Below are 19,804 nucleotides of genomic sequence, written 5' to 3' on the forward strand. Positions count from 1 at the left end.
ATGTATGGTAGAGTTTCCCTGCAGGCTGAGGCGTGCATGAGACCAAACCGATTGCAGCACCCACCACTGTGCACACCCTGGTTTCTCTTCCCAGCCAGCGCGTTTGGGGCGTGCAGAAGGGCGTGTTCCAATTTAGACCCGGCCCAATTCCGTCACCGGCGGCGAGCGGGAAAGCATCCGAGTCACTGTGAGCGTGCCCGAGGACCCCCGTGGCGTAGGGGTAACAAACAGAGTAACCTACCGAGTATTCCATCCGTCCACCATCCATCCATCACATTGACGAAAGCAACCGGGTGATCTACAGTCAGGTATCCAAGTCAAGTTCCTCGCAACATCCATCGGATATCCCATCATCCAATTGAATGGACCTCCTGAGATTGATCTATCGGAAAATATAAAGTAACTACTTACCTCTTGAGTGCTTGCATCGTTCCGTATCAGGTGGTTCAACCGTATGTATGTGGGTACGTAAGATCAATCAGTGTTTGCTCGTATGTAGCGGGTAGTTGTAGGCGTACCGGGGGTGTATGACGGAACACTCCAGGTATCCACGTACCATTCTAGGCAGGTACACCAATACCTCACTCACCGCGCGGAAACTAGCACTGAACTGGAGCGTAGCACCCAAGGCTCACACCTCGCGCCATCCCATCGAATAGAGGCTGAGAGCGTGAGCGGCCTGCAACTTTTGGTTTATTATTAACCTAGACACGACTAGATCTGCAGTTTCAACCTTCCAGTCGCCTCTTTTCACCATTTGCGCCTGCTCGCAAATTCTCGTCACGACCTTTTTACCTGTCGCGCCCAGAACACCACCTGCAATCGTTCCTTCTTTCATGCATCCCACCCGATCCATGACGGCAACTGAAGTGGGCTGGAGCTGTCTTTAGGTATCTCACTTCACCATGGCGCTGGCTCCTAGTCGCGACAGCTACAATCGCCAGTCCCTGACCAATGGCGTCAATGACGACGTCAAAGCCGTAAGTCTATCCTCTATTCTATTCCTCATTGTCGATACGTAGCAACCAGCAGCTGCGCGCGCCTGCTTTGCTTCCTGCACAATGAGCTGTCTGCCTGCGCATTGCATTGCATATATCGACCACTGTCGCAAGCGCAAACATGGTAGCTCCAGCCGCGCAATACATCTCTACCATGCGAGACCTTCCACATCGATGGCAACTCAGCGTCCTACTGATTACTCCTGCCCACCATGGAATTGATCAAAGATATCGAACTTGTCGTTTTGCTGACCTACGCCTCACAGGCTAAAGTTCTGATGGTCGGTGCTGGCGGCATCGGTTGCGAACTCTTGAAGAACCTCGCCCTTACCGGGTTTGGCGAAATTCACATTGTCGATCTCGACACGATAGACCTGAGCAACTTAAACCGTCAATTTCTCTTCCGACACGAACATATCAAGAAGTCCAAAGCATTGGTACAGAAGTCCCGGGGGAGGTGAGGTGTTGGTGAGCGCGTGCTAATCGGCTGGCAGGTAGCAAAAGAGGCGGCCGAAAGCTTTAATCCGAATGTCAAGATCGAGGCGCACCATGCGAACATCAAAGATGCGCAATTCAATCTAGAATGGTTTCGCGGTTTCACGCTGGTTTTCAATGCGCTGGATAACCTGGAGGCGAGACGCCATGTCAACAAGATGTGTCTGGCGGCAGATGTGCCCTTGATCGAGAGCGGTACGACTGGTTTCAATGGTCAGGTCCAGGTTATCAAGAAAGGTGTCACAGCGTGCTACGATTGCACAACGAAGGACGTTCCCAAGTCGTTCCCAGTGTGCACCATCCGAAGCACTCCAAGCCAGCCTATACACTGTATCTTTTGGGCCAAGAGCTATCTCCTGAATGAAGTCTTCGGCGTCAGCGAGGATGAGGCAGCTTTTGACCATTCAACGGACGCCGACAACGCCAAGGAGATCGCAGAGTTGAAAAAGGAGGCCGAGGCGCTGCGAAGAATCCGAGAGTCCGTTGGCACCGCAGAATTCCCCAAGATGCTGTTCGACAAAGTCTTCAAGGCTGATATCGATCGATTGCGATCCATGGAGGAAATGTGGTCGTCAAGGCAGAAGCCGGAACCTCTGGACTACGACGTCTTGAAGCCCAAAGCCCCTGCTGTGACCGCGGAATTATTACAAGACGGACAGAAATTGTGGTCATTGGAGGAAAACTTGGCCGTGATGGACGATAGTCTGGAGCGCTTGAGCAAACGAGTGGCTGAACTCAAGGCAGCTGGAACAGCTCAGCCGACCATCACATTTGACAAGGATGACGAAGATACTCTGGACTTCGTCGCAGCAGCTGCCAACATCCGGTCTTCCATATTCGGCATTGATCGAAAGTCTCGCTTTGACATCAAGCAAATGGCCGGTAACATCATACCAGCCATTGCGACTACAAATGCCATCGCGGCGGGTCTTTGTGTACTAGAGTCTTTCAAAGTACTCCAAGGCGATTATGAGAAAACCAAGGAGGTAGGGAACAAAACCCATATACCCAGATCCTGACAAGAGCTGACGCGCAACCTCACAGGTATTCCTATCACCCTTCGCAACCCAGCGTCTGCTGAGTGCGGATAAACCCCAGCCTCCAAACCCGAATTGCCCAGTCTGCAGCGTCTACCAGACAAACGTGTATGTGGATTTATCACGTGCCACACTTAAGGATCTGGTGGGCGATTTCGTGAGATTGCAGCTGGGATACGGTGACAAGGAACTTGCTGTCAGTACCGAGGCCGGGGTTCTCTACGACCCCGAGGAAGAGGACAATCTGTCCAAAAAATTGGGCGAGCTCGGTAATTATTATACTCTGGCTGGCATGCGTTATTCGGTATTACTCTAACACTGTTGTACAGGAATCAAGCAGGACACTTTTGTTACCATCGTGGATGAAGACGATAATGACGTCTTCGTCAACGTCGTGCTGAACATCCAAGAGGCGTAAGTTATCTTACACATTATGTAACCCTACAGTCGACTGACTCGTCCCAGCAAGGAGCCGCTCACCGATAAACCCATCAAAAGCCTTGAGCCTGACCAAGCACCCAAGATTCCTCGCAAGCCCAAGAAGGAGCCTGCCCAGGAAAGCAATGGTGTGAAGTTGGATGGCGATGCAACCGTCAAAGACCTCAAGCGCGCCAGAGAGGACGAAGGCGATGTGCCGCCTACCAAGAAGGCAAAAACATCTGGCGCAGACGATGACGACGTTGTTGTCGTTGGGGATGAGCCAAGCACTGGGGCTATAGTCATTGATGACTAGTCCATGCACGCGGCAAGAAACGGACAGATTTCCCGTCAGGTAGCGCTGAGACCACCGTCTAGATTAAGGACGGTATTGTGTGCATATGGATTCTTAACAAGGAACGCAGCAGCATCGGCGACTTCCTCCGCCGATCCTAGCCGACCCAACGGGATGAGGCTTTCCAGGTTGACCGACTTGGCGACTGCTGCATTGTACATTAGTGAATACGTCCATCTCGAGGAGAGCCGTACGTGGATGGGAGCTGGCGGCTGGCTTGCGAATTTCGAGCAAAGTGAGCAACTTACAGGCGGTCATCTCGGTTTGAATATACCCGGGGAGGATGACGTTGATACGGATGCCGAATCTGCCAACCTCCCATGCCAGAGCTCTCGTCAAACCTAGGGCACCGAGATTAGATAATTAGATGAAACGAGAAATATCTCGGAATACTGAAACACATGACATACCCACGATGCCTGCTTTTGATGCCGCATACACACTTGCGCCCCTTCCAGCATGGGTTGCGAGAAGACTGGAAACATTGACGATGCAGCCTTTCACATATTCGTCAGTGCACCGTTGTAGCAACAGCTCTGGTGTTGCACTGACCAGATTTCTGTTGCATCATGCTCTTGATGACAACTTGGCAGCCATTGATGGTACCTACTAGGTTTGTGCCTAATATCTCTTTGACATCCGGCGCCCCTGTACGATAGAGCAGAGAGTTTTGGGAGACGCCGGCAGCGTTAACGAGAACATCAACTTTTTGCTGAAACAGGAACAGGACGTGGCCAGATTAGCTTGAACTGTGTTAGAATACGCTCCCAAGGAGGACTTATCGTCTTCTGTCCCCCCTTTTGGAAACTCGAAGTAAGACGATCACGGTCGGTCAGGGGCAATCCACGTACATTGTTCGGTTTCATTCCTTCCATCAAGCGATGCCAACCACTCTGGTCGGCCACGTCAAACGCATAGGTGTCGTGCCGTGGTGGCGCGGCCGCCGGCGGCGCCAGGTCGGGCCTCAGGGCGAGGCTCTGCAGCGCCGTCTGCAGCCTCGCCTCGTCGCGGCCGACGAGCGTGATGCTGGCGCCCTCGGCGGCGAAGTGCTTCGCGATGGCGAGGCCGATGCCGCGGCTGCCGCCCGTCACGATGGCGCGGGCACCGGCTAGGGAACGCATTGCCGGGGGTCTGAGTGCAACGGGACTGACTGGCTGCTTGGTGGTGCCGATATATGGCACACAATAGGGGAGGGATAGCGTGGTCCGAGAGAACGGGTTGTCACGTGCTGCTGGTCGTTTGCCGGGGTTGTCGGGATGATGATGTGATTGAATTCTACGCAAGCCAAGATTGTACTAGTATTGGGTCAGCTTACTGCAACTGACTCGCCAGCAATCTACATACAGTACATGGGAAATTTCAATCAATGGACTGGCTCACCGAACGATAAGACTACGAGTCTTTGAATCGTTCAATGAGTGACGTGAGGAAATATATACGATCGTGCAAGTGTGGATATGGACTGTACATGATCGGACTATTCCGTAGACGACACTAATTCAACGACATTGGTTCAGTACCACGGTCTATCATTGGGCGACTAGAGGCAGATGGTGGTTCACTAATGTACTGCATCTTACCACTCTCGTTTTACTGGCTAATGTTAGCTAGCCTTGGTTTTCAGGGACCAGAGTGGCCAAGCAAGGGCTCAGCTCCTTCAGTCAAACGTAAGACCACCAACGGAGCAATCGGAGGGGTCACACCAGACAGTAAACAACATACATCATCACCATTACTCTGCAGCCTAGATCAGTGCGCGACAACTTCCTCATATCCTTCGTTTGTAGATTGATCTTGTTACGGTCCGAAAGGAGGATTCACCGGCCAAAGACGGACGAGTTTTAATACGAGAAGAGAGACCCCCGGTTTCCTTTAATTACCTACTTGCTTCTGTACTCCGTATCTGGCCTTGACTTTCCTTCTTACGGCTGTCGGTCGTCGTTTCGAAACCTGAGCACGAGCATCCGCCCGCATCCCACCTTCGCCGTCCCGAACCATCTTGAGCAACGAACTACTCGCGCGGCCCGCCCGCGCCCGGGATCAACACGACTCTTCTGCCTGTAATACTATACCTACCTACGCATACGATCGTCCGATGTGCTCGTCGCATACCAATGGCGCTGCCGTGAGCGCCGACTCGAGGAAGCTGGCCGCGATGCCTAGCGACGGAGAGAAACCGCCTGTAATCGACGCGGGCTTGCGGGACCTAAATCATTGTACGTGTGGCCACCCACCAGTGCTAGTCAAGGGACGGACACCTTGACTTGTGCTGCACTGGAAGGGGGAGAGCACAGCTGTTGCGCGATTCACGGGGAGGGCGCATTTGCCCCCCCGGCGCAACATCTTAACTGCCCAGGCGCAAGTACTTGTCTTACATCTAGAAGTCCACTTTCACTAACAGCTCTCCCTACGACCTACAGACAAACGCGCCCTCCCGCCATGGCGATATAACTTGCGACAGTGGGCATTGCCCCTGATCAGATGGGAGACGCCCTACCTCGCCTACCTACAAGATACGCTGCGCACGCCGGCGCTCGATAGCTACTTCGCCATCACTGCCAACCTGGGCACACATACCTTCTTCATGGTCGGGTTGCCCATCATGTTCTGGTGCGGCTTCGAGTCGTTTGGCAAAGGGTCGGTCTCTCGTCTTACCTGCTTGCTCGCACGCCTCCTGTTGACATGTCCCACAGCCTCGTTCACATCCTCGCCCTGGGTGTCTTCTTTACAGGCTTCATAAAAGATTTCTTTTCTCTCCCAAGACCGCTGTCCCCTCCGCTACAACGAATCACCATGTCAGGCTCGGCAGCCCTCGAGTACGGTTTCCCCTCGACACACTCGGCCAATGCCGTCTCGGTCGCCGTATATGGCCTTCTTTGCCTACATTCTCCAGACAATATGATGCAACCCAACGTAAAACTAGGGCTCGAGATCTTGTCCTATTTTATGCGGCCAGCATCATCTTTGGTCGCCTCTATTGCGGCATGCACGGGTTTGTCGATGTTATCATTGGTTCCATCATGGGTGCTGTCATCTCTCTCGGTGAATTCTACTACGGCCCGGCTCTCAACACGTACCTGTACTCGCGCCCCTTCACGGCTGTTTTGTGTGTGGTGCTTTTCATAATAGCGTTGGTGCGCGTGCATCCTGAACCTGCCGATGATTGCCCTTGTTTTGACGACAGTGTCGCGTTCGCGGGCGTTATGATTGGTCTCGAAATCGGCACATGGCACTTTGCTCAATCTCCACATGGACAGATTCGGTTCGACCTCGAGGCTCTTGGCTGGCCCGTGGTGATCCTGCGCATTGTAACTGGCGTGTTGGCGGTGTTTGTGTGGCGTGAAGCTGCCAAGCCCGTCCTGTTGAAGTCGCTGCCGTATTTCTTCCGAATCATCGAGACGTGGGGGATGAACCTTCCGCGTCGCTTCTTCATGCCCGCCTCCAAGTACAAGAACATCCCGCTCCGGCTGCGCGTCGACAACGTCCTGCCCAACGTGAGCGACTTTCCCAACTTCGTCAACAACATCCGCAAGGGCGGCCGCGGTAGGTCCGTGAGCATCGGCCCGCAGAGCGCGGCGGACGCGTACGAGACGCTGGCGTATCGCGACCGCCGGCGGCGCGAGAGCAACACGAGCAGCACGAGCCGCGGCCTCCGCAGCAGGGAGAGCGTCGCGTCGCTCCGGGCCGCGAGCCCGAGCCCGATCACGCCTACCAGCGACGAGAAGTCGGGCGCGCGGAGCAGTGCGGTCAGTGGCGGCCAGCACCACCACGAGCTCAGCGACTACGAGCGCATGATGGGCGAGGGCACCGTGATGGTTACGCCTCCTGAGCAGGAAGGGGACGACCCGACGCTGGTTATTGGTTCACAGGATGAACTAAGCGAACGGGAAGTCTTCGCCCAGCTTATCAAGCCGAGAGTGAGGTACGACGTGGAGGTCGTAACAAAATTGGTGGTATATACGGGTATGTGTCTTCCTCTTTTTTACTTCAGCGAGAGTTCTCCTTTTCTTATATCCTTTTACAACTCCGCTTCTCGCAATACGAACTAGCAACAAGGCAACCATATCGCTTTGTTTTCAGGTTCGTGTTCCGATTCGCGCAGGTCGTTAAGGTTCAGGCAACCTGCGGAAGCACCGGGTCATACAACGTGGGGCTGCCGCGTCAGAAGACTCCGGCACTTATTATTATATCCCATGCCCCTCAAGTTGGATTCCACCACTAATAGGAAGTCTGTCTGACTGTCTAGGCATCGCGCTGCTCGCCGTGGATATTGCACCGCTCATGTTTACTGTCATTGGTTTGTCTATTTGACGGCTGCCGTAACCGGCAATTGATTGCATTAAGGGCCCCGGCGGCGGACTGACTAATGACGGAACGCAACTATATTTCAATTCATAGCATGCATGAGAGTTTTGATTTTCTCTTCTCCTTCACTTCATTGGTCCCCGGTTTCCGGGGAGGGGACGTCGGTGGTCATGTCCGAATACGAGCTCTGACATGCCGCCGGACATTGGTGAGTATTTAATATATTGGGATACTGCCCTTCGACTTGTATATAATTATCTTGGGGAGGAGGCGCATGGTTTACGCAGCAAGCACGTCACGTTCCAACTTTTTGGTGGGTATAGACTCTGTATAAAATAAGAGTTTACTCCTGAAATAGTAATATCAAACAAAAACTTCGTCCATTACTATGGCCTAGGGGACGTTCGCGCATCTCAAGTCAACTCAAGACCAGTCCCCGTCGAGCTCCAGGAATTTGCCCTGCGTAACCAGCGCCAGCACCTCCCCAAACGTCCATGGCTTGTACTCATATCCTCTGGGGATATTGGTGTTCTTGAACGCCGCCCCTGTCTGCAGGTGCCGCAACGCGGCGCCATACCTGTCGTAGGCGTACTGCTCTGGGTCGTGGGACCACTGCCACCGGCACATTCGGGTCCGGAGGTCGATCGGCGGCTTCGTCGTCGTCGAAGGTGAAGGAGAGGTCTCGTCGGAGGAGGATGGGTACATGGTCTGCTTGAAGCGGAGGAAGCCGACCATCTGGGCGCAGGCTACGCGCTCAAACCTAGATTTTGAAAGATATTGTTGTTAGTCTTCTTATGAGCCTTCCTCCCCTCCTTGGGAGGAGACGGGGAATGTGATAGATAGACAAGAAAAAGAACACACATACCGCAGCTTGTTATGGACCTTGACCGCCCACTCGATATTGCTCCTCCCGCCGACGTGGAGGCACGAGGCCAGCGAGATGGCGTCCTCCATGGCCTGGTTGGCGCCGTCGCCCGACGACGGCAGAAACGTGTGGGCGCTGTCGCCGACCTGGACCACGCGGCCTGCGGCGGAGGCAGTCCGGGGCTGCGGGTCCCGGAGCATGAGCTTCCAGTCGACGATGCCGTCGTCCGGGGTCGATCGGATGAGGTCCTTGATCATCACCGGGAGGAGACGGCCGGGGATGGCCGTGTCCACGAACTCGAGGACCTTCTCGACGGGGACTTGGGCGCCCCAGGATTCTCCCGCGGTTTCGTCGGCCTGGAGCAGACTTTGTCAGTAAGTGGAGCCAGCTCGAGGCTCAGTCGGGCTCATGGATAGATAATAGTCTTACCTTGTGCATCATCGCCCATGATGCCACGTCCGAGTAGCTGCCGAAATATATGGATATTTCAGGACTGTTTTGATTGCTGTTTTAGCACTTGCACTTCAGAAACGTCGTGTCACATAGTATCAACAAGGTGGGAAGGAAGCTCACCCAACCCAGATGTGCATGTGCGGATGGCCATTGTCGAGGGGCCTCATATAGTGCTCCAGCTCCGGGTAGGGCGCAAGCCTCTCCAGGGGAAGCAGGTGCGGTACAGCGAGTAGCCGCTGGACTCGGCCCGGATGTCGTGGCCGTTGACGGCGCCGTGTAACTTGGTTCCGACGCCGTCGGCAGCGATGACCAAGTCAGCCTCCATGGTGGTAGTAATCTCGCCGCCACCACTACTACCACCCACGTCGTTGAGGTGGACGCCGCCCACCTGCCGTGCGCCGTCTTCGTAATAGTCGACCACACGCCGGCCGTAGGTGATCTCGATGCCCGCCCGCCGGACGGCCAGCATCAGCATGCGGAGGAACTTGGCCCGGTGGTGGCGATAGAGTCTCCTCGGGAGGAGAGGGTCATCGTCATCGTCATTCTTCCAGGACAAAGGTGCAGGGCCTTTGATGAGCTCGCCGGTGATCTTGTGATAGGACACCCAGGGGTCTTCGGCGATGGCGTCGTTCTGCTGCGCGAGCCCGGGCCATCGGGTGTTGATGTGGCGAGCTATCTGGGGCGCGACGGTGAAATGGTCACCTGTAGGGGAGGGATAGGGGGACGTTACCCCAGATTATAAGCTTCATGTACGAAGATGCAACACACTTCTCGTGTGTCAATAATAACTAATGAATACCCCTTACCTGCAGTGGTAGGCTTCGGCGTCCTCTCGATGACATGCACGTCGTGGCCCTTTCGCCAGCATTCCAAGGCAGCAAACAGCCCAGCAGGGCCCGCGCCAACGATGAGGATGTTTATGCCCGAAGGAGGGCTCCTCTGCGGGAGCTCGGTGGAGGTAATCTCGAGTCGGTCCAGATCGGATTCGTCGAAGAAGTTCTTATGGAACGACATTGCTGGCTAGCATGAAACCAAGAGATAGGGCGTGAAGATGTATGTGATTTAGGATTATATGTCTTGTTAGAAAGTTTGACATCAAGAGAGATGAGCACTTTATATATAAGGATCTTTCTTCCGTGTGCGTATTGTAATGTGGAATCAGTCAGAGGTTCATCTTCATGGGCGTCGTCGCGGAGGATCGCCACGGAGGATCGGAGATCGGGGACGGAGCAACGAGTAGTAAGGGGCAATGACTGCTCGCTTACTTGCGCGTTTCTTGAGGCTGAGAGACGGTTTCCATCTCATCTCGAATCCTCCTGAAGATATGTACCTGTGTTATTATTAGTTCAGGGGGTTGGTTGCACTTTCAGTCAACCGCCACATCTCACCGTCACATACACCACCATCCGCGACTGGGGTTAATTAATGCAAGTCGTATCACGCAACTTTGTGCCGTACTATGAGTACAACAGCGTTCCCACTTTGATTGGGTGGCCGATGGACGGAGTTCGGATACTAAATATGGGTGATCTGATTGAGGAGTACAATCTTAAAGGGGTCAGGGGCCCCGACAGTATACTTGGCTTCCTGGAATACCAGAGCCTTATATAACAAATTTTTGTGAGCCCGGAATATATTAGACAAACCCTCCAGATACCGTTGGGTTGTCACCCATGCGTTAGTCACTGGACAGCAGTATAGTACGAGTGAGCGTTTATTGCACGTATCCCACTGTAATAGCACGGCTGCAGTGACAACAACTTGTGTTGGTTCAGTCAATCTACACATTAATTATAGTTCAAGTAGATAGCACATGTAGAAAAGAACTGAAGCAAATGTTGATGAGTTTTATTACAGAAAGCACGGCCAAAATCGACCTTGTGACAGATGTGAAGCGCCACCAGATGTATTTAGTCTATCCATAGGACACCAATAAAACCTCTTTTCGAAGAAGATGTCTGGGTATATTACAATCGTGTACCGATAATATCGACCCGCTAAGTCTCAGCTTAGAGGGTGGTAACACCGACGGCAACAGCCACGATGGCGGTGAAGGCAGCGGAGAAGATCTGGACAGAGTTTCCAGCGCTGGCAGTGGGAACAGGGGTGCCAGAGGAAGCGGATCCAGCCTGCGAACCAGAGCCGGAAGCAGGGCTGGAGCCGGAAGAGCCGGAGCCAGACTCGGAGCCGGAGCTAGCGGATCCAGAGCCGCTGGGAGAGGCACTGCCGGTGGCAGAGCTGGTGCCGGAGGCAGTGGCAGAGCCAGAGGCAGTAGCAGAGCCCGAGGCAGAAGAAGAGCTACCGGAGTCGGTGGGCGTCTTGAAGGTCTTGGGGCAAGACAGATCGAACTTGGGGGTGGTGGACAGGTTGTCGGTAATGGCGAAAGTCTGCTTGTTCTCGCCGTTGGAATCGCGGAGGTTGTACCAGAAGGTAGGGACCTTGTTGAACAGCTGACGGCAGCCGACCTCGTCCCAGTAGTACTTGGCGTTCTCAATGCTGGGCTGAGCCTGGTCCCACTTGGGGCCGTCGGTAGGCCAGCCAGTCTCGGTGACCCAGATGGGCTTGCCGCCGATGGCAGCCTTGGCCTTGTCGAAGGCACTGTCGAAGCGCTGGCCGGACTTCTCGATGGAGTTGCCCTTGCCATTCTCGTAGTAAGGGTACTCGTCTAGGCCAACCCAATCGACGGCGTCAACAACGATCTTGTTGGTGCTGTTTGGCCAGACGTCCCAGGTGTCGACGTGGCCGACGGGGACCTTGGCGAGCGCGCCGTCGGCAAACTTCTTCTTGTAGTCTCCGATGAACTTGACGATCTGCTCGGGGCCGTTGCCAATACCGCCCTTGTTGGCTCTGCCAGTGGCGGAGTCACGGTAGAGATCCTCGCTACCAATGGAGATACCAATGACGAGGTCGGTGAACTTGTTGCCGTACTTGGCAACAGCCTTCTCCAGGGCAGTCAGCTCCTTGTCGATGCTGGTGGTGCCCGAGGTCCAGATACCCAGAAGGAGGTTGGTCTTGGTCTCAATGGCGGCCTCAAAGGCCTCAATGGGGTCGGATTCGGAGTAGGACTGGATGTTGGTGTACAGGCGGACCGAGTTGAAGGTGCCGGGGGCGCCCTTCAGGCCCTGGGCCGTCTTGAACTCTTGGAGCCAGTCGGACTTGAACTTGGCCGAGTTGTCGGTCTTGACGGCACCGGAGTTGAAACCCATCCAGTTCTCGGCAGCGGCGCCGGCGGCGAGCGAAGTCGCGGCAACAGCAGAGGTGACACGCATTTTGGGAGATTTTTGTATGGACGCTTGGGAACACAAAGTCGGATGGCCGAAAACGATAGAGGCGGCTTCGTTGCGCTAGAAATAGGGCGCTTTGTGGTTTGTTTGTAGCAAAGCTGCTGAAGGAGCGTAAGACTGAGTGAGCAAAAGGGCTACCCAATCGGAAGTGGTTGATGGATGAGACGAAACTGAGGGAGAAAAGAGGGAGAGTAATAAAAAAAGAATGAGGCTCTAGTAGAAGAAAGAGGAAGTCTAGGGGAAGCAGGACGTGAGCTGATGATGGAGTCAATCCCAGTTAGTGTGGACGAACGCGCAGGCCAGCTGGGACTGGGGGGTCGCTGGAGGGCGGCGCTACAAGGGACTAGGCCCATTCCAGGGAAGATTTACAGGGAGCTAAGATTCAGGAACAGGAGTTTCTGCCCACTACCGGCCGTCTGATTGGCCCATTCCGGGAATCTGGGCAGCGTGGCAGTGCATGTTAATCCCGGCTTCTCCCTCCCTACAGGACAGGGCCCAGGCACCAGAACAGGTACTCTCCCCCAGAACCCTTCTAATCTGCCTTCTGCATCAGAACCAGCACGCTGGAGACACGCCAGGACAGGTCATACGGCCACTATTGCTATCACTGTCATTAGACTTTTGTTCGTGTTCAGCGCTGTCGCCAAGCCACTAATCACAGAACGACGTTTTCCTATGTATTGATGGATCAATGCATTTTGCTCCTATTTGAGGGTGTCCCAGCTGTGCCAGTCACTGATCGACGCATGCCAGATCTAAAGACAGAAGAACACATCCATTCAGCCTTTGCTTATTTCCATTGTCAGAATAACGTAGCCTGGCAGCGATTGGACTTTTTTTTATCCGACTGTGTGAAGTAGAGTGATACGGTTTGCTTCAAAGATTCCATAGCAGTCGCTCGGGCTGCGATCTTCGGTCGAAACAATCAATCAAATGTCAATACCCAGCCCAGGCCGCTTGGCCGCGGTCCTAGTCGCTCATTTCATCCCAACCCAGGATATCCGTTGTTTCAAATTCCTCCAATGTCATCATCTGATCTGCACAACGTGGAGAACACATGAAAACCTTATGATGGCACAACTAATACTACTACGTCGTACACACACGCTATGGACTGAGCAGAAGGATAGGGCAATACGTGATTCCGTCTAATACGTGCCGTGCCTTGTTTCGATCAACGCAAACTCTACTTCGTGAACGGCAAGAAATCGCAGACAATACAAACACTTCACAGGGGGCTAGACAGCACAGCAGCTGATGCTCACAGTACCATGCTGATCTCCCCCCGATCTGCCCATGGATGTTACAACGGTTGATGGGTTTACATATGAGTGATGGTATCCGTAGGTGGCATTAAATTGTGGTTCTCCAATCATCTTACTCTAGTCCTCCGGTCGCATAGATCTTCATAGCATATGGCCTGTAACCCGTAAGACTGCGGTATGCACCGACAGAAGTGCTGACTCTTCCAGAAACACGGGTCTCGCTATCAGGGCCGTTCTACGCATCGCTCTACCTTGAATCACCATCGTAATCATACAGACATGCGCTTGTATCTCCATCATCCTCAGAAGTGTCAGGAGTCACGGGTGTCCAAGCGCCATTGATCCGTGTGGGCGCAATCCACATCAGGTCAAATTTCAACATACGAAGCCAGCCCCTCGATTCCCACGCTCTTATTCGAACGTCCAATATACGTATACGGGTACTAAGCTTGCCGCTTCTCCCGTTGATTCTTGAAACGAAGGTGTCGCCGAAGACACCCCGGATTCCTAAAAAATAGTTATGGGATTCGATGGAATTTATATTCGAATGCCCCAATATGCCGCCGTATCGATAGTTTCCATTGGCAGTACAGGAATCCTCCAGCTCTGGGCACCATAGCGTTCGATCCATAATTCGAGTAAGGGGGACAGGACATCGCTGGTTTGCTTTGAAAGACCTGCGTGAACTTGGGTCCACTTGCTGAAGAAATCAGTATGAACTGAGAGCCAGCTATACTTGGCAAAAGCTCGAAACGTCCAGTTAGACAGAGGGGATGCGGGCGACCACCACCTACGTCTGGACTCCATGGACGATAACCTTACACCAGAGCATTGTATGCTTGATGCAATACCGGCGCGGTGCAACTGGGCTTATTGTGAACTTGAGATGGCTTTGGGCATCTCAGCCAGCTCGCCGGCTGCAAGTTTTCGATGGTTATATCAGGGAGGTGGCAGCAACAGTGTAGCGCTTCATCCTGGCAGACTAGGTTAGGCACTGTCAGTGGACGAGGCTAGACGTATAGTAATTATGTCTAACAAATGAATGAATAAGTAAGTATGCAACATTACTTTTCTGTACCATAGCAACCCAAGTTCGTGGTCTCTGCATTTACGAGAAAGAACTCCTTGATCCGCATACCAGATGTTCTGCCACGATACATCAATTTTGCCGGTGCTTTGCAAGTGATTTTGGAAAGGAGAGTGTGTATATTGAGAATTTATATACTCTATAATTTCGTATAATGCAAAACATCCATACCGTTGGAAGTAACAGCTCTGTCCTTATTAAACCGTACCAGTCTGGGACACGTTGTCCCAAACACTGGTAGCACCCACTCAGGCAGTGCCCCTGGAGTCACGAGTAGACAAAATGAGCACATTCACCACATATGCGCATGCTACCATTGAAGTAATGATACCACTGGTGTCATTTTTTATCTTTCTTTCTCCTTTTTGACTTGTCCCCATCAGTCGACCTGACAAGAACTAAGTTTACTTCGAGGTGTCCGACTGGGTGTAGACCAGGATGCGGCTCACTCCGCCACAGACACTGTTAGAGAAAGACATATAACGTTAGCCTCGAATTGAAATTATGACCATCGGAGTGAAGAGCATAATTAGATGGGGGGAAAGGGGGAGCCAGAGTCTCGATCTAATCTTGGTAGAGGAAGAAGAAGAGATGTTGCCCGCGAGGGATGAGGTATCTATATTCAGGACAGGGAGCAGAAGAAGGGACAAGTAGAAACTTACGCGGCAGCATCACCAGTGCAGCCCATGTCGCACTCCGCCATGTCGACGGGGTCGTAGTTGGGCATCATGTTGGAGCACCAGCACTCGCTGCCGTACTCGAGGCCGGCATAAGTGTAGCTACCGAGGGAGCACGCGTCGATGCAGTTCTCGACAGTCATCTGGCGGTGGTCCATGTATCCCGAAGGATGGTCGGGCAAGAGGCGGTGATTCTTGTCCATGTCACTAAATACGCACAGTTCGTTAGTCACTTCTGTATGTATGTACATAACTGATGTGTCGATCACCCAGTCTGGGCTGTTGCGACTGGGAAAAGGGAGCGAGGGAGCGAGCAACCCGTACGAATGATGTTGGAAGTAACAATGGGTGCAGGAGAACACTTACGCATAGCATGTTGGGTTCCAGTAGCCGCGCCACTCGGGCTCGGGAGTAGGCGGACCATTGATTGGATCATAGTTGCCCTTGTAGAACATGCTCAGCGCGAGGACGCCGCCGCAGCTCTCCGTGTCGTCGCCGGGGCAGTTCATGTTGCATACACTGGGATCAACAGGGTTGTTGGCGCCCTCGATCGCGTTGCCACACCCTGTTTGAGATTGGAGTTAACAAACACCCTCCATATCACTGGCCTACACTGGCACCCCACGAAAAGGGGTAAGCATAGTAGTAGTAGTAGTAGAAGCAGCATAGAACATACAGCATTCCCTGCCGAGCTCGAGACCGGCAAGGTTGTAGCCCGCAGTATCGCATGCCTTCTGACACTCCAAGGGCGAGTTAATGTCACTGGGGTCGTAGCCGGGAACGTTCAAGGCCCGGACATTATCCGCGCCATCACTACCACATGAGAAGATGGTTAGTTAGACTCGCGAAACCGCTTTCATCAAGTGAAGAGATAAGGGTGTTTTCCATCGTACTTACCTCCAGCAAGGATCGGAAGTAGGGCTCCACCAAGAGTCCCTGGGCTCGATATCGCGTCCCGGCAAGGGTCGCGGAACGGCCTTGGCGGAGACGGCCAAGGAGCCGGCGAGCAGGGTAGCTAGAGCAGCTGCGTACATGATGGACGAGATGAGATGACTTTAGTTTTCTTCCTCTTCTCGTGCTTTGTTCTCGTTGTCGATACCTGTCCACGACCCAGTCCTATAGTTGGTTCCCTTGAGAGTCTGACTGAGAAGCACGGAATGATCTCTTCACTGGACCCTCGAGATGACTCTGCCTATATACCAGCACCATCGGCAGTGCATTATTGCTGAGAGTACCTCTCTGGCAAGGTACACTGATACAGACTTACCCGACGCGAGGTTGAGGGGCCCGATGGACTGTGAAGGTCTAGGGTAGCTTTGCTGTCCGTTGAACTCAATTGCAGATCTGGTTACTGAAATGTTCTAGAGCGTGCCGTAGCCTTGTTACTATTCGGAAGCGATGCGCGGCTACACGCAACCTTTGTAAAGCTTGAAGGGTATCTCCATGGGGCTCTGGTATTCCAACCCCTCGATTGCGGGCCGAGACTGAATCTGGCTCAGGAAGACAGCTTCATTTGCTTCAGATGGCGTATAAGTGCGGATGTCTAATTCCTCCTACATGTGAACCTGCGCCTCGGGTGTGCCATAAAGTGAATGGCCCGGCTGGCCGACCAATGGTCGGTTCCTCTAGCTAATACCCGACCTATCACGTCCTACAAGTCAGGAGATATGCTTTCGGTTCACGCAGCGACAGTCGCCTACGCATTTTGCGTAGTTCATGTAAATCCAGATGGGCAAGCAAGTATCAAGGACCGAAGTGCAGTGATCATATTACAAGTTTGTCTATTCGTTGTCCTTTGCTCAAAACCATGCAGTGCCTTCTAGACCCAGATCGAACAGCCCTCCGCTTGTACCTGGCATCAAAAGCTTACGCCACGGCATGCTTGCGGTTTGGCCGACGCCGATCTAATTCATCAACGTACATAATCATAGAGCACCACTATCCCGCTAAAACCCGTCAATTGTAGCCGATGACCCCATCGTGTCTTCATCGCTAAGCAGGGGTATCTATCATGTCTCCTTATCTCCTGCCTTAACCCTGGAACTCCTGAACCTTGCCCTCCTCCCACTTTCCGGGGACGAGCGCCAGGGGGACGATACCTGACACGTGCATCTCGGGGCCAAAGATGTGAGCAGTGAGACCAAGCTCTTGTGTCGCGGCCTTCATGTTCTTAAGACCTTCTTGGTAGTTGGGACCGGCACGTCGCACCCAGATCTGGACGTTGTGCTCGTTCAGTTGCTTCGCGTAGTCACGCAGAGCCCGGATGACACCCTTGAACGTGGAGGCGACGTTGGTGAAGTTGGCGATACCTCCACCAATGAAGAGAACCTTGCCCTTGGGGTCCATGGGTGCACGGAGCATGAGGTCGAGGACTGTGCGGGCGTAGTGGTAGGTTTGCGACTCGGTGGGAGCACCAGAGTACTCACCGTAGTTGGCAAGCTCGTCGGCGAAGCCAGCTGAAGCGATGGCATCGGCGTAGACGACGGAAGCACCGCCACCAGCGACCAGGGTCCAGATGCGCCCGTTGCCGTTCAGGACAGTAAGCTTGAGAGACGCACCAGTCTTGGCATCGAGCTCAGCAATATAAGCCTCTTCCTTAGACAATTCACGTCCGAAGGGAGCAGGGAACTCCATGGGGGGACCGGCGTCAATGCTGATCTTGTCACCCGCAGAGGATTGCGCCATGATGCCCAGGTTGGCAGGCGATCGTGCAATAGCCCACTTGACACCACATTCGAAGTCAGCTGTCTGATCGAGCTTGGCAGCAAGATCGAGGAAGTGGACTTCAGCAGAGGTGGCATCGGCGTTGGGGATGACCACAAGGGGGTTGATCTCGAGGTAGGTGAATTGGCAGTCGACATAGACGGCGTACAGACGTGAGATGAAGTCAACCAGGACATTGTGGACACCCTGAGGAACCTTCTTCAGGAGAGTGGAAGCAATCTCCTCGTTTGAAGGGTACTCGGACAGGTCAACAGGGATCAACAGCTTCTCGGCCTTTGCGTCAACATCACCAACATCGACACCACCCTCGTGGGTGAAGAGAATCCAGTCGCCCTATTTACGTCCAGTTAGTCATGATGCTCTCGCGCCTTTGTAAATGGGTAAATGATAGGATGTCGCTGGGTACAACTGGGGACGGGGTTGTTTCGGGGCTACACCGCGTTTGCGGTAGGTGGGTTGCGTTCTTTGAGGGAGGAGTGGGTGCCCAAGCAAAGCGGTTTAGCCTCCGTTCGCCCGTAGAGGCCCTTGAGCTCGTGGTTCCAGATGAGCGCAATAAATATGCCTTCACAACCACTTGGTAGGAACGCATTCTTTTTTGCGACATTACTCCGCAGCCCGCCTCGGCTTTCGTGAACACTTCATTTTCAAGAACCCACCCCCGATCTTCATTTTTCTTTCTCTTTCTGAACAAAACGTCCTGTGTGAACACCGCACCGCCGAAGCCTGGCTTGCAGTGCAGAGTCGGCATGTCGGCATGTCGGCTTGTTGGTGCACAACTGGACCGGATTACATCGGGATGACGAAATCAATGGGTTTTACTCACTTCTCTGACGGAGTTGATGTTGATGTAGTATTCGGTATCGGAAGGATGAGGCACGAAAGGCTCAACCAAGAACTGGCGCAGGACACCCTCGACGTGCTCAACCTTCTGAAACTTGCCAGCTCGCTCAGCAATCCAGGCCTTGGCCTCGGGCCACGGCTTGTTCAGAGCTAGCAGGCCGCTCTTGCCTCGTCGCTTGATCAGCTGATCGGGCTTTGCGACGAACTTGGCGTCGGCTTGGAGAAGCCACGGGTAGGTGACCTCGGCCTGGTCCAGAACGGCACTGACCTCAGCATCCTCGGGGAAGTAGAGAGATGCTAATCTCGGAGGAGCGTTGTGCGTGGTGGGCTTGGGCAGAGGGGTGGGCTTGATGACGGGTGCCCGGGTGAGGTGGTAGTTGAGGATGGCCTTGCCGTCGGCCTCGAAAATCGACTTGGCGGACATTTTGTGGAAGAGTCTCGAGGTTTGCAGATGAGTCTGATTATCTCAACAGTGGCTCTGTTCTATGGTTGTCTGCGAAGTTGTCGAGAGGAAATCGTCAGCAAAATAAGTTCTTGGTGGGAAGCATCTGAGTGGTGCTTCTCCGTCCAAAGTGCGAGTGCAGGAGTCGGCATGGGAACTTCCCACCGGACTTGTAGCGACTTGATTGCTTCCAGTGGATTCGGCTTTGGTGCGTGGATGCCAGTTTGCAGCAACAACACCGAGGATTGGGATTCAATGCCAGCAAGCAACTGGGATCTTAGCTTACCTCTTGTGCAATGATGCCAGCAGTTTTCTCTCTCTCAAATTGGGAGGAAGCTGAGAAGTTACGATCCGATGGCGGGAAGAGAGTGAAGAGGCTGTAACAGTTGGAAAACTGGACAGCAGGAAGGAGCACTTGAAGATGTGGGCAGGCAGTGTCTGGAGAATCGGAATTGATGGCAGCAAGAACGGGGATGTCATTCGAAAATTTCGAGGTGCAATGGAGGAATCAATGGCGGGAAGCTCTCCCATTTGGTTTGGGCCGGTTTGGGGGGCGTATA

The 19,804-nt window shown here is 53.5% G+C and overlaps 7 protein-coding genes across 7 annotated transcripts; 2 read left to right on the plus strand and 5 right to left on the minus strand.

Moving 5' to 3' along the window:
• Positions 1-1,210: 1,210 nt before the first annotated feature.
• PG994_001506 (uncharacterized protein) lies at positions 1,211-3,263 on the plus strand (the record flags this gene model as incomplete). Its single annotated transcript, XM_066852915.1, has 5 exons — positions 1,211-1,435; positions 1,493-2,479; positions 2,538-2,799; positions 2,860-2,944; positions 2,996-3,263. The coding sequence occupies 5 exons, from the start codon at positions 1,211-1,213 to the stop codon at positions 3,261-3,263; spliced, it is 1,827 nt and encodes a 608-aa protein (XP_066721056.1).
• A 35-nt stretch (positions 3,264-3,298) lies between these two features.
• Positions 3,299-4,423, minus strand: PG994_001507 (NAD(P)-binding Rossmann-fold containing protein; the record flags this gene model as incomplete). The annotated part of the gene is made up of 5 exons (XM_066852916.1): positions 3,299-3,450; positions 3,551-3,643; positions 3,713-3,799; positions 3,855-4,014; positions 4,154-4,423. The coding sequence occupies 5 exons, from the start codon at positions 4,421-4,423 to the stop codon at positions 3,299-3,301; spliced, it is 762 nt and encodes a 253-aa protein (XP_066721057.1).
• Positions 4,424-5,397: 974 nt separating this feature from the next.
• PG994_001508 (PAP2 superfamily protein) lies at positions 5,398-7,351 on the plus strand (the record flags this gene model as incomplete). Its single annotated transcript, XM_066852917.1, has 4 exons — positions 5,398-5,518; positions 5,723-5,939; positions 5,996-6,118; positions 6,196-7,351. The coding sequence occupies 4 exons, from the start codon at positions 5,398-5,400 to the stop codon at positions 7,349-7,351; spliced, it is 1,617 nt and encodes a 538-aa protein (XP_066721058.1).
• A 679-nt stretch (positions 7,352-8,030) lies between these two features.
• PG994_001509 (FAD binding domain protein) lies at positions 8,031-9,939 on the minus strand (the record flags this gene model as incomplete). The annotated part of the gene is made up of 6 exons (XM_066852918.1): positions 8,031-8,367; positions 8,473-8,828; positions 8,902-8,965; positions 9,046-9,123; positions 9,150-9,627; positions 9,732-9,939. 6 exons carry the CDS (start codon positions 9,937-9,939, stop codon positions 8,031-8,033), a joined length of 1,521 nt encoding a protein of 506 aa, XP_066721059.1.
• Positions 9,940-10,934: 995 nt separating this feature from the next.
• On the minus strand, positions 10,935-12,194 carry PG994_001510 (GPI-anchored cell wall beta-1-3-endoglucanase EglC; the record flags this gene model as incomplete). Its single annotated transcript, XM_066852919.1, has 1 exon — positions 10,935-12,194. The coding sequence occupies one exon, from the start codon at positions 12,192-12,194 to the stop codon at positions 10,935-10,937; it is 1,260 nt and encodes a 419-aa protein (XP_066721060.1).
• A 2,771-nt stretch (positions 12,195-14,965) lies between these two features.
• Positions 14,966-16,272, minus strand: PG994_001511 (uncharacterized protein; the record flags this gene model as incomplete). Its single annotated transcript, XM_066852920.1, has 5 exons — positions 14,966-15,023; positions 15,224-15,445; positions 15,605-15,803; positions 15,915-16,051; positions 16,136-16,272. 5 exons carry the CDS (start codon positions 16,270-16,272, stop codon positions 14,966-14,968), a joined length of 753 nt encoding a protein of 250 aa, XP_066721061.1.
• A 997-nt stretch (positions 16,273-17,269) lies between these two features.
• On the minus strand, positions 17,270-19,226 carry PG994_001512 (uncharacterized protein; the record flags this gene model as incomplete). Its single annotated transcript, XM_066852921.1, has 2 exons — positions 17,270-18,295; positions 18,786-19,226. The coding sequence occupies 2 exons, from the start codon at positions 19,224-19,226 to the stop codon at positions 17,270-17,272; spliced, it is 1,467 nt and encodes a 488-aa protein (XP_066721062.1).
• Positions 19,227-19,804: the final 578 nt, after the last annotated feature.

The sequence above is a fragment of the Apiospora phragmitis genome, assembly GCF_038363925.1.
Source record: "Apiospora phragmitis strain CBS 135458 chromosome Unknown utg000002l:1.0-5516284.0:1.0-5523493.0, whole genome shotgun sequence".
NCBI lineage: Eukaryota > Fungi > Ascomycota > Sordariomycetes > Amphisphaeriales > Apiosporaceae > Apiospora > Apiospora phragmitis.